Source organism: Colius striatus, chromosome 8 (genome assembly GCF_028858725.1).
Source record: "Colius striatus isolate bColStr4 chromosome 8, bColStr4.1.hap1, whole genome shotgun sequence".
Classification (NCBI taxonomy): domain Eukaryota; kingdom Metazoa; phylum Chordata; class Aves; order Coliiformes; family Coliidae; genus Colius; species Colius striatus.
The window spans coordinates 24,206,957-24,224,540 of record NC_084766.1 but is presented as its reverse complement, the minus strand read 5'-3'; the positions used below and the strand labels follow the sequence as shown (position 1 = coordinate 24,224,540).

The 17,584-nt window shown below is 64.6% G+C and overlaps 4 protein-coding genes across 5 annotated transcripts; 3 read left to right on the top strand and 1 right to left on the bottom strand.

Annotated features, from left to right (window-relative positions):
• Nucleotides 1-224: 224 nt before the first annotated feature.
• UBTD1 (ubiquitin domain containing 1) lies at nucleotides 225-5,194 on the top strand. The gene is made up of 3 exons (XM_062001463.1): nucleotides 225-361; nucleotides 3,922-4,149; nucleotides 4,377-5,194. The coding sequence occupies exons 1-3, from the start codon at nucleotides 295-297 to the stop codon at nucleotides 4,760-4,762; spliced, it is 681 nt and encodes a 226-aa protein (XP_061857447.1). The 5' UTR covers nucleotides 225-294; the 3' UTR covers nucleotides 4,763-5,194.
• Nucleotides 5,195-6,534: 1,340 nt separating this feature from the next.
• ANKRD2 (ankyrin repeat domain 2) lies at nucleotides 6,535-8,997 on the top strand. The gene is made up of 9 exons (XM_062001513.1): nucleotides 6,535-6,606; nucleotides 6,995-7,108; nucleotides 7,192-7,353; nucleotides 7,538-7,645; nucleotides 7,806-7,904; nucleotides 8,134-8,232; nucleotides 8,370-8,468; nucleotides 8,706-8,804; nucleotides 8,893-8,997. Exons 1-9 carry the CDS (start codon nucleotides 6,535-6,537, stop codon nucleotides 8,995-8,997), a joined length of 957 nt encoding a protein of 318 aa, XP_061857497.1.
• Nucleotides 8,998-9,842: 845 nt separating this feature from the next.
• On the top strand, nucleotides 9,843-13,052 carry HOGA1 (4-hydroxy-2-oxoglutarate aldolase 1). The gene is made up of 7 exons (XM_062001773.1): nucleotides 9,843-10,071; nucleotides 11,234-11,362; nucleotides 11,437-11,564; nucleotides 11,680-11,814; nucleotides 11,988-12,084; nucleotides 12,190-12,323; nucleotides 12,903-13,052. Exons 1-7 carry the CDS (start codon nucleotides 9,843-9,845, stop codon nucleotides 13,050-13,052), a joined length of 1,002 nt encoding a protein of 333 aa, XP_061857757.1.
• Nucleotides 13,053-13,698: 646 nt separating this feature from the next.
• MORN4 (MORN repeat containing 4) lies at nucleotides 13,699-17,460 on the bottom strand. 2 transcript variants are annotated; one of them, XM_062001409.1, is made up of 5 exons: nucleotides 17,365-17,460; nucleotides 15,122-15,334; nucleotides 14,890-15,004; nucleotides 14,694-14,803; nucleotides 13,699-14,559 (listed from the first exon to the last, which is right to left on the bottom strand). In XM_062001409.1, exons 2-5 carry the CDS (start codon nucleotides 15,288-15,290, stop codon nucleotides 14,411-14,413), a joined length of 543 nt encoding a protein of 180 aa, XP_061857393.1. In that variant the 5' UTR covers nucleotides 15,291-15,334; nucleotides 17,365-17,460; the 3' UTR covers nucleotides 13,699-14,410. The 2 variants fall into 2 exon arrangements, with proteins under 2 accessions (XP_061857393.1, XP_061857394.1); XM_062001410.1 differs by having other exon boundaries at nucleotides 15,122-15,219.
• Between the last annotated feature and the right edge of the window lie 124 nt (nucleotides 17,461-17,584).

The window sequence follows — 17,584 nt, the reverse complement described above, 5'->3', positions numbered from 1 at the left end:
GGGGCGGAGGGGACAAAAGTGCGGCGGCGGCAGGCGCGCGCACGTGGGCGGCGCCGGTGGCGGTGCCGGTGCGGGCGGTCACATGCGCACCTGGAGGGGAGGGGCGCGGCGCGGCGCGGGGTGTCTCCGTCGGCGGGGCGGCCCCGGCGCTCAGAGCCGGGCGCGGCGGCTGCACGGCGACGCCGGTGCTCGGAGCCGGGCGCGGCGGCTGCAGGGCGGCGGGCCCCGCGGTCGGTGCTGCGGCGCGGAACCGGCCCGTCCCCATGCCGAGCGCCGCCGCTGTCCAGCCCCGCCATGGGCGGCTGCGTGGGGCGGCAGCGCCGGGAGCGGCCCGCCGCCGAGAACCCCCGCAAGCGAGCAGGTGAGCGGGGCCGGGCCCGCCGCCCGCCTGCCTGGGCACCTACGGGATGGCGGGCACCGGCGCGGGACGGGCGCGGAGAGAGCGGGGACAGCGGCGGGGCGCAGTCTGTGGGGCGGGTGGGGGGGCGCGTTCTGTGCCCCCTGGGGGTCCCGGTTCGGTACGCGGTCCTCGGAACGGGCAGGTGCCGCGGTGCCCGTCCCGGCGCGCCCGGGGGAGGCTGCAGGGTCAGGGCCGGGATGCACGGCGCGTCCTGCCCAGACCCGCCGGTCTCCGGCTCCTCCCGTGGAGTGGGTTTCCTGGGGCGGGGGCTACAGGGTGGCCCGTAGCCTCAGTTTGGGCTCGGCAGCGTCCCCCGCCACGCCGCATCCCGCAAACTGCTGTGTTCCTGGCGGGGTCGGTGCTGCCCGTACACCGGACTACTGCCGACGGGGACAACCACGTCCTGGCTCTCCGGGGCTTCGGGAGGTGCCGGGACTCGGCCGCGGGGGGTGGGCAGGAAGCGGCTGCGCCGGGCCGGAGGGCAGCGGCGGCAGCCGATTAGCCGAGCACCTCCTCGGCATCCCTGGAGGGTCCCGGAGGCTACGGGCATGGGAACGGCTACCTGCTGGCGGAGGAGACGTGGGCCGGCGGGGTGAATCACGCTTGCCTTCCCCTCGCCCGCCTCCCCGACCTGTGCAATCGTACGGTAATTACCGTGTTTATGGCAAGGTGGTGGTAGGCGGCAGGAGAGGAGGAGCAGGAAGCGTGTGCCCAGGGACGGGGCGTCCCGGCCCTCGCCCGCAGCTGGGGTGCGGGAGGGAGAGAGGTTTTCCCGTGGGACGGAGCCTGCTGCTCTGGGAACACGTGTGGGGTGCCGTGGCTGCCGGCTCCGACTGTGCCTGCTGTCGTCCTTACCATGCATGGCTCCAGCTATGCCAGCACTCCCTCTGGAGCTGCAGACCCCCACTCCAACACACTCAGGCCCACAAGGGTGCAGGTGCCTTCTTGTAGGTGTCAGTCCCTGGCTAACTGTTCCCTCAGCGTGTCGGGGGTGTGTAGCCATTGCCTCATAACTTGGGGTTGCTGTGGCTGCAGAGAGTCAGATCCTAAGATCTGGGATCCGTGTGCTCCCCTCCTGTAGCTGACATCTGACTGAGAGTCTGTCTCCATCACCACTACTCGCTCCCTGCCAGGCTTTCCTGGTCCTTCTGGCAACTGCTGCTGCCTTCCTGGGAGAGTGGGGCCATCCCTGGTGCTGGGGTGCCCAGGCTGGTTCCTGCCCGTGCTTTCGTGGTGTCACCAGCCCATGGAAGCTGCTCAGCAGGTGGTGGAGGATGAGGCAAGGCTGCAGCTGCCCTCACTAAAGGGACACTGGCAGACAAGGATGGGGAGGGGTGCTCTGCCTGCCCACCTCTGCTAAGCAGCTGCTTGCCCAGACAGCCCCTGCCCTGGCTGGGGCTTGCTCGTTCCTGCTTGTAGAGAGGTCCTGCCAGGGCTCCCTGCAGCAGGTGACAGCGTTGTCCCCAGGGTCACCAACTTGCCACAGCAGGACAAGCACGAAGGGACCAGCCAGCACTTCTGGAAGCCATGTCATATACCATCTGGCTGATATGTCTTCCAGGGCTGAGCTGGCCCTCAGGACCTGCTGCCTGGGGTTCCCCAGGGCTCTGTTTGGGCAGAGAGCGAGCCCTGCAGCCAGGGAGCCTCAGGGGCACAGCCCTCGTGGCCTGGAGCTGGGGGTGGTGGACTGAGCCATAGGCAGGGCACTGCAGGCACAGGGCAGGAGGCAGGCAGGCTGCCAGCCAGATCCTGTTGGCTCGAGTCCGGGCACAGCGAGCGGCCAGACCTGTCCGGCGGTGCTGCTGTGGAGCGTTGCACAAGGGGCCAGGAATAGAGCGGCAGGAGGTGATTAGAGGCTGCAGGGCCCAGCTGGGCGGCAGCAATAAATAGAAGAGGCTTAAGCCCCTGCTTCCCTGGGCAAGGCTGCAGGGCACGCCTGCCCTCACCGGGCAACCACAACCTGTCCCTGCGCCCTGCTGTGACCGGGCCCCACGGCTGCCATTCTGCTGCCTGCCCTGGGCTGGCCTCCTGTCTATGCTGCAAGCAGAGCTGGGGCGAGGCTGCTGGCTGGGAGTCCTGCTGTGCACAGGAGTCCCAGCTGTGAGGACATGTGCCCTAGCCAGCAGCATGGAGTCCTGGTCCTGTCTGTGTCCTTCAGGCTGGCCTCGGACACTGTCCCACCCCCCCTCCTGGGGCAGGTGCCACCTCCGACCTTGCTCTGTCCTGCAGTGCTGCAAATCCCTCCTGCCCGGCACTGTGACTGCTGAATTGGCAGCGCTGGCTCCAGCCGACTGCTCTCACTCCTCTGTGGCTGTGGGCAGGATGCTGCCTGTCATAGATGCTCCAGCCCCGGGGTTCCTGAGCTCCTGCCTCATGGGGTGGGTGCCAAGTGTTGCGTCGAGCTCTGGAATAGGTGATAACTGGGAAGGTGGGTGCTGTGTTGGTTCCAGTGATCTTGGACAGGGTGGGACGGGGCTGGTACAAAAGGAAAAGGTCATGTAGTGCTTTGTGTCACCACAAGCTTGCCCAGGAAAAGCTGCCTGGGGAACATGTCTGAGCCCACAGCTGGCAGCGGTGGCCATCTGCAGTGACTGGGGTGTGTGGCATCAGCTGGCCTGGCTGGTCACTGGGCACAGGCTTCCTTCCTCCCTGGCTGGGGCTCCACAGCCCCCACCAGCAGTCCCCACAGGAAAGGTGCCGGCTGGCTGCCTCAGGGAGAGCGGGTGACAGGAAGGAGCTGTTGTCACTCATTGTCCCCAGCTCAGCTGGAAGCGACAAAAGCTCCTTCCTGCCCCAGGCGTCCGGCTCAAGCCATGGGGCCGATGGGATGGGGCTGTTCCCACGGGGCGCAGTCCTGGTGTAGGGAGGAGAGGGCCCCGTGGGCCTGACATGGGGGTGGCCCAGAGCCCTGGGCAGTGCTGGCTGCTGGGGGGCCCTGGGGACGTGGTTCAGGGCTGTTTCATGGAGATTCAGCACAGTTCACCCCATCACTGGGGATGCTGCAGACTGGCAGCGCCCTACCCTCCCCTAGTGCCCTCTGTCCCCCGAGTGCTCTGGACACTGTGTGCCTGCTGTCCCCAGAGTGGGCAGAGAGGACAGTGAAGTCCTTGCCCCCGCTTCCAGGGCTCCGACTCAGCCCCCGTAATCCCCTTCCCTCTCTGACACACCAGCTTATTTCCTGGCTAATTCCCCAAGCTATAAATACTGCTCTGCCTCAAAGGGCCCTGAGGCCCTGCAGCCACCCTAGGGGGCAGGGGCTGGTGTCCCGCCCCCCCCCCCCCCCCCCCTCCCCCCCGAATGTGGGACAAAGGATGATACTTGAGGGACAGCTGCTCTAACTGGGATGTTGGGCAAGGGCTAGTGTTAGCAAAATTGCCCCTGGCTGTGTTGTCCTGTGCTGGGCAGGGTGATCCCTTGGACGCTGCTGTGCATGGTGTGAAGGGTCCCAAGGAGCCTGTAGGAGTGGAGGGCCCAAGGAGGAGCCCCATCCTTTGGCTGAGCAACCCCCACTCCTTCCGCAGGCCGCAATGAGCCGCTGAAGAAGGAGCGTCCCAAGTGGAAGAGCGACTACCCCATGACAGATGGGCAGCTGCGCAGCAAGCGGGATGAGTTTTGGGATACAGCACCCGCCTTTGAGGGCCGCAAGGAGATCTGGGATGCCCTGAAGGCAGCTGCCTATGCTGTGGAGGCCAATGACCACAGCCTGGCCCAGGCCATCCTCGATGGAGCCAGCATCACCCTTCCCCACGGTGAGGGAGCCAGCATGCGGGATGCAGACAGCGTGGGTGGGTGGGTGCTGAGTGCCCCCTATCTGGGGGCTGGAGAGGAGAGAGGTTCTCAGCTCCATCCACACAGGTCAGCCCAGCCAAGGTGGGGAGGCAGGGCAGGCTCTGCCCCTTTGCCTGGGGTGGCCCTTTCCCCATTTGGGTGGTCCGTGGGGATGCCTATGCACAACATCTCGTCCTGCTGTCTCCAGGGTCCCTGACAGAGTGCTACGATGAGCTGGGCAACCGCTACCAGCTGCCCGTCTACTGCCTGGCACCTCCCGTCAACCTGATCCTGGAGCGGAGCGAGGAGGAGGCCGCGGAGCCGGCCGAGCCGCTGCCCAACAGCCGGCGGGAGTTTGCCCTCAAGGTGCGGCTCTCCACCGGCAAGGACCTGCGCCTCAGCGCCAGCATGGGTGACACCATCGGGCAGCTGAAGAAGCAGCTGCAGGCGCAGGAGGGCATTGACCTGGCCTGGCAGCGCTGGTTCTTCTCGGGCAAGCTACTCACTGACCGCACTCGGCTGCAGGAGACCAAGATCCAGAAGGATTTTGTTGTGCAAGTGATTGTCAACCAGCCCCTGCCACCCAGGAACTGAGCCACCCCCCACTGATGGTGGGGAGAGGATGGGGGGCTGTGTGACAATGGCACCTCTGGGGCTGCTCCAGGCCATGTTCCAGTCATGCTGGAGCCTTTGCAACGCCTGTTTCCCCCTGAGGCCACTTTCCAATTTGGGTGAGCTCCCCCACCCCACCTCAGAGGGTGTGCATGGGGCTGTGCCACCGCAGCAGCCCCTGTCAGCTGGGAACACGGGCACATACTGCCCTTGCTGCAGGAGATTTGAGACCAAATATGTCTGGGGAGGTCAGCACAGCCAGAGCCTCGCTGCTGGGCTGTGTCGGCGGGGAGAGACTGTGACCTGCTGGGCTCTGGCTCCCCCTGGCCAGGAGGCCCCGGGGTACTGGGCTGGGTGGAGATGTCTCCCCTCTTGTATATAGTATGTATTTATCAATAAAGCCTTTTCATCCTACTTCTGTTCCTGAGGCAGACTAGGGGGCTGTCACCCACAGCCAGGGCAGGTCTCCATGTCAGGATGGGCACAGGGTGACCAGGGAGAACCTTAGTGTCCCATCTCTGCTCCCCAGTGCCACTCCTGCCCTGTCCCACCAGCCCCAGCTCTCTGCCTGCCTGCACCCTTCCCTGGTGCTGCCCTCATTGTGGCGTTGCCATCCTGAGTGCTTGTTGCCCTAGGGTCCTACTTCCTTCCCTACAGCTTCCCCCTGGAGCTTTCAGCCTGTGTCTGCCCTGGGGCCAGGCAGGACAGTCCACAGACGGGCCAATCACAGGGCCACCTCCCTGGTCACCATTAGCCTGTCCTGGTGAAAACAGCGTCTTTCTGCAGCTGGAGGCTGTGACACCCATGGGACAGGGTACCCAAGGGTGGCCTTTGGAGCTGCCCAGGAGGGTGACAGTGACGTGTTCCCTCTGTCCTTCCCCCAGGTCCTGTGCTGGAGGCTGATGCCCAGCGCATTAACTGTCCCAGCACAGGGCAGCACTGGCTTCAGCTTACAAAGAGGGAAAGCAAAGCTCAGGAGGGCTAAACGATGTCCCTGCTGCCGGGAATAGCTGCCGGCTCTGCCCGCCAGCCCCACGTGAGGCTGGTCCTGCTGCCAGGCTGCCCGTGTGTGGCAGGGGAGGCTGGGCAGCCGCCGGGACCCTGGCAGCACTGCTCAGGACGCCCCACACCTGAGGTCATCCTCCAAAGCAGCACGGAGGGGCTGCACTTCCCAGCACCTACTGCTGGCCGAGACCTTGGGAGGAACTCTGTTGCCTCTTTTTGGGGTGGGCACCAATACCTCCTTCAGGTGCCAGGAGTCTCAGGCAACTCTGGTGGGTGCTGCAGCATCTGGTTATATGGGGGTGGCGTGATGGGAGTTTGGGGGGAGCATCCTAGTTGTCTAGAGTGGGTGGCAGGGGCGCAGGACCCACAGGGTGACCCTGGACTGTGTCTGCAGTCTGCTGAGACTCTCTACACAGCTGCCACAGGCCACATGCACCTCAGCTCCCCACAGCCAGCATGGGGGTCCTGGGCAGCCCGTGGTAGGGGCTGTGGGTCTCTTTAAGAGGGTGCGGGGCTGGGGAGGTGAGTCAGGGCCGCCAGAAAGCAGGAGGGTGAGCTCATGGCAAAGTTGCCCCAGTCATGTGGAGCAGCCACAGCTGTTGGTGCCCTTGTGCTGCGGGACGGAGGGGCCGGCGGCATAAAGCCCCATGGCCAGCAGAGCCACCGGGAGCGAGGGACGGGCGATCCCTGCCTGTGCTGGTGAGGAAGAGAGGCCACATCCTGCACGGGGCCCTACACCGTGGACAAAGATGGAGCTGGACGTGCAACGGGCCAAGGAGCTCATCGAGCAGAAGCTGGCAGAAGAGGAGGAGGAGGAGAAGGTGGGTCCATAGGGCAGAGGGACCTGCCCAGGCTGAGGCAGGGAATTACCTTGCACTGGGTCCCTCATTAGGGACTCAGATGTGAGGAGGCTGGCACTGACCCTGCCATGCCAGGGGAAGCAGCAAGATGCCCAAGGGCTCTCAGGGGCATCAGGTTCCCAGCTCTGTAGCCTTTGCCCATGGTCAGAGCTGAGCAGTAGGCAGGTGCCCAGCTTGCCAAGTTAGGCAGGTGGGCAAGCACAAGCCCAGGGGCTGCTGGGCATCCCATAGACCTCAATGGTAAGCTATCAGCCGTGCCCAGAGCCACCTCCACCAGTGGACTGAGGACGGAGCAGGTGGGCTGCTCCGTGCCCAGCCAGGACCACGCAGCCCCCCTGTACCCATGCAGCGACTCAAAGAGGATGGCGCACGGGAGCCGCCAGCCGTGGAGCGGATGAGCACACCCGAGCTGGAGGAGGAGAAACACCGTGGTCCCAGGAACTGGGGCCTCGAGGCTGTCAAGGTGAGGAAGGTCGGGGCGTGGGGGGGCCCGGGGGGCAGCCGGGTGCAGAAAAGGTAAATGGCGTGCCATGTGTGTACCCCCAGGGCCAGGAGCGGGTGCGGAAGAGCTCGGTGGACCTGCGCCGGGAGATCATCGATGTGGGGAGCATCCAGCGCCTTATCGAGCTCCGCAAGCAGCGCCGGCAGCGTCGGGAGGAGCGGGCAGCCACCCCTGAGCCACCCCCGCTGCCTGAGCCCCTGGAGATTGTATGTCAGGAGGTCCCAAGGTGTGGGAGGGAGACTTCTGGGACAGGAGCTACAGCCCTGTGGGCAAGCCCCTGGCTCATCCTGCCAGCCAGGTCCTCCCCAGGGAGGCAGGGCAGGGGTCCCTTGTGTTGTTCCCTCTCCTGTGCCCTTACAATGCCCCAGCCTCAGCCTGTCCCACTTCCAGGAGGGTCCTGTGGAGCCAGAGACCTTCCTGCGAGCTGCCATCCAGGGCAAGATGCCTATCATTGAGAAGTTTCTGGCGGATGGTGGTCCCCCCGACACGTGTGATGAGGTACCATCACCCACAGCCACTGGCTGCTCCCCCTGCGCTTGCTGCTGTGCCCCACCGGGCCCGCTGGCGGGGGCAGGAACCCCTGGGATGGCTGGGTATGGCCAGGCTGGGCTGAAGGGGGAAAACACCCATCTGCTGATGCGGTGCCTTGTCCCCCCAGTTCCACCGCACAGCCCTGCACCGCTGCTCCTTGGAGGGACACATGGACATCCTGCAGAAGCTACTGGACAGTGGGGCCACTGTCGACTTTAGGGACAGGGTGAGGCTGGATCCTGCCCCCAGCTCCATGTGGATCTGAGCATTCAGGCATGGCACAGTCCAAGCGACAGCAGGGTTGGGGTCCCCACAGCAGGGCAGGGCTGTGCCCACTGCAGGGATGGCCATGGGAAGGGCTCTGCCAGCTCAGGCTGGGCACGAGGACTGGCTGGGTTGGGGGACAGACACAGGATGGAGGTGTCCCCTGCTGTGACACAGCTCTGTGTGCCCAGCTGGACTGCACCGCCGTGCACTGGGCCTGCCGGGGCGGGCACCTGGATGTCATCAAGCTGCTGCAGGACCGTGGAGCAGACCTCAACCTGAAGGACAAGGTGTGCAGGGCAGAGCCCAAGGCCACGGTGCTGTGTCAGGGCCACAGACATGCCCAGGGGGACCATGGCTGTCCCTATATTGGGTAAGCAGGTGTGAGTACTGATCCCCCCTGGTGTCTGTCTTCTCCCTGCTCAAGCTGCTCAGCACTCCTCTTCACGTGGCCACCAGAACTGGGCACCCTGACATTGTAGAGCACCTTATCCACTGCGGGGTAGACATCAACTCCCAGGACAGGGTGAGTGCTGCAGCTGCATGGTCAGCACTGGAGAGGCAACAACGAGCCCCCTCTTGGTTGACCAGCCTGTCACATCCAGACACACGCATGCCCCTGCCGCAGGATGTTGGCAGCCACAGCCATGGCTGGGGCGGGCAGCATCCTCGTGGGGAGGGGGATGTGTGAGGAGCTGGGGAGTGGTGCTGGGTACAGGCAGCAGGTTCCTGGAGCAATCCCCATCCAGGCTGCGTCTTGCAGGAAGGTGACACGGCACTGCACGATGCCACACGGCTCAGCCGCTACAAGATCATCAAAATGCTGATCCTGCACGGGGCTGACATGATGGCCAAGAACCAGGTGGGTGGGAGAAGCCAGCACTGGGGCCATTTGCTGCCCCACTGTGCTGCACCACCCTGGCTGCAGCTGCTCTCTGCTGCCCTTGCAGGCTGGCAAGACTCCGACGGACCTGGTGCAGCAGTGGCAGGTGGACACGCGCCAGGCACTGGAGACCAAGGAGCAGCCGCAGGGAGAGATGGAGGTCCCTGCATGACAGTGCCGGGCACAGACCAGGGACTGGGCTCAGCTCCAAGGAGCAGGATCCAGCCCAGACTTGTCTGTATCAATAAAAGCCAGCAAAGAGCAGTGTTTGGCTTCAGCAGGGCTGAGGGAGCTGGGTTATTCAGGAGCTGGGTTATTCAGGAGCTGGGTTATTCAGGAGCTGGGTTATCCAGCAGCATGGATGTGCCCTGCCTCCTGGGACAGGGACTCAAGCATTGGTGACACTGTGGGGCCCACTTGGGCAAGCTTGGGAAGGAGAACTGCATTAAGGGCAGCTCATCGCCAATCGATGCTGTACTGGAGGCTGGGGTTGTACCTGGGAGCAGCAGTCATACCTGTGCCAGGCAGCTGCTCCATGGTTGCATGTTCTCTTGGCTTCCCTACTGAAGCCTTCCCAGGAGGACAGCAGCCCCTTTGCAAGCTGTGTCACTTCTGCCGAGCATGGTGCTTGTTGCTCCCTACCCAGAAATGCTCCTGCTTGCCTGTTTACAGGAAACCAGCAACACCCAGGGCAGGAGAACCCTGCTCACAGCCCCAGGGACTGCATGCAATTCCTGGTCTCTCTGGTCCTGCAGCCCAGCCGTGCAGGTGGCAGAGCACTGGCTGCCAGGGCTGATAAGCAGAAGGGGGAGCACAGCTGGGGCAGCCAGGGTTCACCCAGAGGGGTGCTGAGCTCCTGTGGCTGGCTCCTGGTGCACAGAGAACACTCTGAACTCACCCGGTACTACCCCCTATGTCGTCTGCACAGCAGGGTTGTGGGTCCCTCACGTGCCCCATCAAACATTAACATCCTTTCACTGGGGCAGGTGGCAGGGCCAGCGGCAGCACCCAGCCACCATGGTGCTCAGCACCCGCCTCGCCTTGTCCCTCCGGCCTACCCTGGCAGCCCTGTGCCCAGCAGCCCCCCTGCAGCGCCGGGGGCTCAGTGCCTCCCCGGCACCGAAGCACACAATCGACCTCAGGGGCATCTTCCCACCCCTTGCTACCCCCTTCTCACCCACGCAGGAGGTGGATTATGCGCAGCTGGAGGGGAACCTGCGCCGCTATGCCAGCATCCCCTTCCGAGGTAAGTGCTGCCTACCGCCTCTCTCCCTACATGCTGGTCCCTGCCAGCCCCTGCCCACGGCAGGGCCCTACGGCAGTGTGCAGGCAGCCCCATGGTTTCCCGCGGTGCTTGGACTCCAGATGGACTTTGCTCCAGGGCTGCAGCCCCTTGAGTGACCCAGCTGGGGCCGTGTGCACGGCAGGTGCCCAGACACACATGCCTGTGTCCTTGCACACCACCACCGCACCCCAGTGCATGCTCACATGCACACTCCACACGTGTGCAGGCTTGCACACGTCCTCCATATGTAGCTGCAGGCTTGCAGCCGTCCTCTGCACACCCATGCACACTCACACAGATCCAAAGCCGTGGGATGTGCTCATTGCTCAGGATGGATAGAGAGGGGCTGCAGGAAGAGGCTGAGAGTCAGACCCCTGGGTATCCCCTCTGCTGACCAGGCTGAGTCCATGGCTTGCCTGGCTGCAGGGACAGGGACAGGAGAGGGCACGCTGTGAGCTGCAGAGCCCTGCCTGGGCGCCAAAGGGCAAGGAACAGAGAAAGGATGATGGGACACGTGGGCCTCAGGGCACCCTGGATGCCATGTCAGAGCCCTGCAGCACCAGGCTGGGGTGCTGGCACATGGTCATGGTCCTGGCACAGTCCCAAAGAAGAAGTTTGTGTGCCCCAGCTGGGAATGGGGTGGCACAGCCGAGCCATGGGCACCAATAAATGTCTGGTCCTGGCACAGTCCCAAAGAAGAAGTTTGTGTGCCCCAGCTGGGAATGGGGTGGCACAGCCGAGCCGCGGGCACCAATAAATGTCTGGTTAGCAGCGCTGTGTGGGCGGGTTTCTAGGGATGGAGTAGGGAAGGTGGTGTGTTCAGCCTGCACAGTACATGCACGATGTGTGAAGGCACCCGGGCAAGGGATGGCACCACTTGTGTTCAGCGCGGCAGGGGTGAACCTTGTCATCTAGGGGGGCACATACCCACATATGCCCTTTGGCTAGGGCTTTGTGATGCACCTGTGGGAGCCTCCTGGTCCTGAGGGGCTGCTGGATGTGTACATCACGCTGCTCTGGGTGCCTGGTGCTCAGCGTGGGGTGCGGAGAGGGCAGGAACATCCACCCCACAGGCACTCTGCTTCTGTGCCTGGGCACCATCCTCCCTATGTTTGCATTGCAGGGCTGGTGGTGATGGGCTCCACTGGCGAGTTCCCCTACCTGTCCCCCCGTGAGAGGCTGGAAGTGGTGGGCTGTGTGCGCCGAGCTCTGCCCAGGGACCGCCTGCTGCTGGCTGGCTCGGGCTGCGAATGTGAGTGTCTGTGTGGCCAGGACAGGGGCCATATGTCCCCCAGGGCACCTCTCATCCCTCTGCCTCCTCCCCAGCCACCCAGGCCACCATTGAGCTGACAGGAAGCATGGCAGAGGCGGGGGCTGACGCAGTGCTGGTGGTGACACCCTGCTACTACCGGGGGGCCATGACCAGTGCCGCCCTTGTCCAGCACTACACAAAGGTGAGGTGAGCCCTTTGAGCCGTGTCGGTGCCCCAGCTGGTGCAGCAGGATGGGGAGTGTGTCCTGCACATCTCCAACCCACCCTATTTTCTGACCTCTGCACGGCTGCCTGCAGGTGGCTGACGCATCTCCCATCCCCGTGGTGCTCTACAGTGTCCCTGCCAACACTGGCCTGGACCTGCCCCTGGAGGCTGTCCTCACCCTGGCTCAGCACCCCAACATCATCGGGATCAAGGACAGCGGGGGGGACGTGAGTGGGGCAGGGTTTTCCTGAGGCTGGCTGCCACCAAACCCATTCTCAATCTGGGGATAGGGAGCTGGGACTTGCACCCCTTCCCCAGGCCCCAGGGATGCCACGTGAGCCCCATGGAGGGGGGGAGGTGGGGTGATGCCCATCCCGGGGCACAGCGCGTCTCTCCCCAGGTCACTCGCATAGGGCTGATGGTCCACAAGACGAAGCAGAGGGGGTTCCAGGTACTGTCAGGATCGGCCGGATTCCTGCTGGCGAGCTACGCCCTGGGTAGGTACTACTGCTGCTGGGGACACAGCAGAGGCAGCCGAGGAGTGGCAGTGCCCAGGGCGTGCTGGCTGGGCATGGAGTGCCAAGGTGCCCCGGTGTCCTCAGGTGCCTCTGGAGGAATCTGCACCCTTGCCAATGTCCTGGGGTCCCCACTGTGCCAGCTGGACCACCTGTGCCGTGAGGGCTGCTGGCAGGAGGCCCGTGACCTGCAGCACCGGCTCATCGAGCCCAACATGGCAGTGAGTGGACAGCACCCCTAGGAATGCTGAGGGCAGGGAGTGCCAGGCCATGGCAGAGCCGGGGGGTGGAAAAGGATAGAGGTCCCAGGGGCTGGGGGGGTTGGGGCAGTGGTCCAGGGGGCACAGAATGGCACAGCACCCAGCTGGCGAGCTGGAGGCAGCAGGGTGGGAAATGCCATCCCTGCTGTGCCAGGAACAGCACGTCTGCTGGCAGCGGACACCTGCTGACCCTCTTGGGAGCCTTGCTGGCTATTTATAGGCAGTGACGGTGAGAAGAGCTGTTCCTCCCCAGGCTCCCCACCCCACTGCACAGTGGCACATCCCTGCTGCAAAGAGCCCACCGTGCCACAGGGATGCTTCCCTCATATGGCCATGCTCTGCACTCCCACCTCACAGTGGGCACTTCGAGAGTTACTTCTGCAGCCACCCCACGCCCTGCCCAGCCTTGCAGCCCCACACAAGGGAGAGCAGGAGTGATGCCAAGCAAGGAGCAGGAGCAGGGCCCATGGAGTGTGCCACTCTGCCCCATGGGAGCCAGCAAGCTCCCATGCCCTCCCTCCCATGCCCTCCCTCCCACAGGTCACCCGCCAGTTCGGGATCCCGGGGCTGAAGAAGGCCATGGAGTGGTTTGGCTACTATGGGGGTCCCTGCCGCGCACCACTGGCCCCGCTGAGCCCCTCCCAGGTTGAGTTGCTGAGAAGCACCTTCAGCACCAATGGCTGGTTGTGAGGGCCTCCCTGCCCCTTTCCAGCACCAGGAAGGCACAGGAGCCGGGTGGGGACATCGGGACATGACCAGGAGAAAATCCCTCATCTCACTCCTTCCTGCTGGATAGGGCTGCCCTGCACAGAGAGGGTAGGGGGAACACACAGCACCCCCTGGACACCTTGGCAACCCCACCTGGGGTCCTGCCGTTCCCACCTGGGAAAGGATGGATCTCTGCACTGTGAGCTGGGAATAAACCTGCTGCTCCTCAGCTCCATGTGTGCAGTCCTGCCCACACAAGCAGCCCCCAGCCTGGTCCCTGCTCCCAGCAAAAAAAGACACTTCAGAAGTTTTTTGGCAACACGGTTTACTCAGCTGAGTCCTGTGCAGGCAGCAGCACAAGGCAGGGTCACGGCAAGGCACGGGACCGGTGGCTGCAGAGACTGGCATCAAGGGCACAGTCCCCACAGCCACCACCAGGCTGCTGGGGCTGCTGGGACCCTGTGCCACAGCCAGTCAGGCTCCACCAGGGCTGGAGGTGAGCCCACACCAGGGAGGTGAAGGACGCATGTGGGGTGCATGATGGGGAGCTGTGTGTCCCCAGCCTCCCCCATCTGCCCCCTCGCCATGCCCCTATCCCTGCCCATCCTGCCCAGGCCCCCTGCCCCAGACCTGGCACCCCACACAGCCCTCATCACACCCCTCAGCCCAGGCTCCTGCTGACCCTGCTCCTGCCTTTCCCCAGCATGCAGCTGACACGGCCCAGGTTGGGCATCCCCGTTGGTGGGGATGCTGCTGCAGATGTCCCCGAGGCAGTGGAAGGGCTGGATTGGCACAGGGATGAGGGGGACACAGCAGATCAGCTGGGTTCTTTGAGGACACTGTGTCAGGGCACGCAGGGGGATGGCCAGTCACCCAGAGCTAAGGGCACAGGCCACGGGGTGCCCGCCCTGCCTCAGGACCAGGGTAGTGAAGCAGGACAAGAGCTGCCCCTCCATGGGTGTGTGGTCCAGCCAGTAGCACCCTGGCAGAGGGGCCAGGGCCCAGCCTCTACACCCGTTTCATCCTCTGCAGAAGGCTAGCAGCCCTGGTGGTCCACAGCCTTCCTGGGGGTGCAGAGGGGCCAAGCCTGGGCCACCCTGTCCCACTGCTGCTCTGGCAGGTGCCAAGGCTATAGCCAGAGAGAAAAGGCACCACGGCTGCCCCAGGGCACTTGGGTGTAGAGCGGAGGGCCCCATTCCCCCACACCAGTGGGGTTTTGGCAGGGGGGGCTTGGTGGGGACAGAGGGCAGGGGCACACCCAGCAATGCCACATCCCTGCTCCAGGGACAATGAGGCCAGTCAGTGCCCTGTGTGGGGGTCCCTGCTGCAGCAGCAGAGGGTCATGCTGTCAGGTTGTGGGCAGACTTGGAGGCCCCCTGGGCCCTCTGGATGACAGCTGGGCACTTCTCCCGCCGCAGCAGCTTGTTGTTCTCAAAGAAGCCCTCGTTGCGAGGCACCCCGTGGGAGCCGTCGGGGAACGTCAGGAGACCTGAGGAGGGGAGGGCTGGGAGTGAGAGGGCAAGAAGCAGCACCCAGCAGGGCCAGGGCTGGAGGGGCAGAACGGGAGGTGCGCCAGGGTCGTGCAGGGCCGCGGCCGCCTGCGCTGTGCCGCCAGGCACTCACCGAAGCCGTACACGCGCCCGCCTTTGAACTCGCCCTCAAAGGTCATGTTGTCGCAGCGGGTGAAGACGCCGACGCCGTTGAACTTGCCCTGCACAAACTCCCCCTCGTACCTGCGCGGGAGCAGCTCCTGAGGCAGCAGCTCCCCGCGGGAGCAGGGACACCCGGGGTGGGGGTAGCCAAGGGGGGCCACGCTCACCTGGAGCCGTCGGAGAAGGTGAGCACGCCGCAGCCGTGGAAGAGCCCGTTCTCGAAGTGCCCCACGTAAGCGGTGCCATCGGCAAAGGTCAGCTTCCCGATGCCATGCCTGCGGCCTAGGCGAGGGCACAAACGGGCAGCGCTGGGTGGACGCAGACAGGGACTGCTCCAACGTGGTGCTGGGCAGCTCAGCCCCGGCACAGGCTGCACCGTCCCCTCCCGTCCCCTCTCACCTTCCTTCCACTCGCCGCGGTACTCCTCCCCATTGGAGTAGGTGAAGGAGCCTTTGGTGAGGGTCATGGCGACAGCCTCCTGTGCTGCAGGGCAAGAGCTGGCAGGGAGAGGCACAGAGGGTGGCTGCTGTGTGGGGGGAGCCTCCTGTCTGGCCCAGAGCCCCCGCATCCCCTCGGCTCGCAGAGAGGCAGGTGTCTGCCCCAGGGACGGCTCTGCAGGGGTACACCACAGGTGGGGAGCTGACCCCAGGAACTCTTCCACCCTGCCTCTGAAACTCCAGCTGCTGGGTTCGGGTTGCTGTCCGCCCCACTGAAGCGCTCAGGGTGATGTGAGCCCGTGGGGGTCACAGCCTTGTGAAATGTGAGCAAGTGGGAGGAAGAGGAGAGGCACAGGAGCTGGCTGCCTCCAGCACAGCTCCACGGCAAGACCTGAGGGGTCCTGCACCACGGCAGTCTCAGGCCGGGGGCTACTCCCAGCTCTGCTAGAGCAGTCCCAGGAGGAAACTGGCATTTTGGAGAGGAGCTGCTTGTCAAGCAGTGCTTGGCGCTGGCTCTTCAGGGGAAGGAGAAGAGAGCTTGTGGGGTTTCAGCTCCAGCATCAAGGATGGGCAGACCTGTCTCGCCCTCCAGGCATGGGATAGCCATTCCTTCCAAGAAGGACGGCAGCAAGAGGACCTTGAGGCTCCAGGGCTTTGCTCAGCTACAGAAGGTTTGCAAACCTGCCTGTTGACAGCAAACAGCCCCAGGAGCCCTGTTTACCCCCAGACTCATTGTCACACAGCACTCAGGGAAAGGACCAGCATGGAGACAGCGCTGCAGGTGGGCTGCATGCTGCTTTTCTAGCAGCTCCTGGTGTGGTTTGGGCAGCGCTCCTGACAGGAAGGGGCTCCGTGCTTCCTAAAAGAGTATCCCAGCTCACACAGAGCTGCGCACCCTGCAGAGATGGGTGCTCAGCCACGCTAATCAGCAAGGCCTTTGTGTCCCGAGGAGAAATGGCTCCCAGCCAAGCTGAGCAGTGACAGAACAGTGCTCTCTGCTGATGGCAGAGACACCATGTGCACCAGCCACCCAGCCCACAGCCTGCTCAGCACCTCTGGGGATGCTTCTGGCACTGTGCCAGCAGGACACAGTGCTGTGGGGGCTGTTAATGCCTGCTGTAGGGGATGGCAGCATGGTCTATGCCCAGACCCACAACTGCAGTCAAGGGCCCAGTAGCATTTGCCCTGTGAGCAACCGCACATCCTGCAGCTGGATGTCCCCCACTGCCACCTCACCACACACACCATCCACGGCAAGCAGTGTGATGCACGCAGCACAGCCAGAGCTGTCCACACCTCCACTCTGACCCACGGGCTGGAGCCACGCGTGAGGGTGAGGCTGCACAGCCCAGCTGGGAAACGCACCCACACCCTGCCCGCGCCACGCACCCACGGGGGATACATGCACGTTCCACTTGCACAGCGTGCCCGGAGATGGTGACTGCACACGTGGCTGACGGATGTGCATCCCAGTGTGCCACCGCCCCACCATGCCCACGCACTCAGGGGCAATGCATGCACGCCCCCCTGTGACCACGCACCCACGGCCGAAGCATGCACGCCCCACCGTGTCCACACCCCCACGGGCGATCCACGTACGCCCCACCGTGTCCACGCACCCACGGGCGATGCATGCATGCCCCACCATGTCCACGCACCCACGGCCGAAGCATGCACGCCCCACCGTGTCCACACCCCCACGGGCGATCCACGTACGCCCCACCGTGTCCACGCACCCACGGGCGATGCATGCATGCCCCACCATGTCCACACACCCACGGGCGATGCATGCACGCCCCACTGTGTCCACGCACCCACGGGCGATGCATGCACGCCCCACCGTGTCCATGCACCCACGGGCGATGCATGCATGCCCCACCATGTCCACACACCCACGGGCGATGCATGCACGCCCCACCGTGCCCATGCACTCACGGGCGATGCATGCACGCCCCACTGTGTCCACGCACCCACGGGCGATGCATGCACGCTCCACCGTGTCCATGCACCCACGGGCGATGCATGCACGCCCCACTGTGTCCACGCACCCACGGGCGATGCATGCACGCCCCACCGTGTCCATGCACCCACGGGCGACGCACGCCCGCCGCACCGTGAGGCGCCTGGCGATGCCCGCGGGCGCAGTGCAGATCCCAGGCGGTGCGGGCGATGCGGGTGGCGCAAGGATCCGCGGCCCGCGCTCACCTGGCTCCGCGCTCGCCGCCCGCACCGTTCCCCAACGGGGTCCCGCCGAGGGGCGGTGGCACGGCCACCTCCCCTGCCAGCTGCCCGCCCTCCCTGGCGGCGACACGCCGCCGACGTCCATCCCCTCCCGCCGTTGGCTGTCTCCACGGCAACCGCTAGCAACGCGGCTGCTCATTGGACGGCGTCGCGGCACGCCCTCGCAGGCCGCCATCTTTGTGTG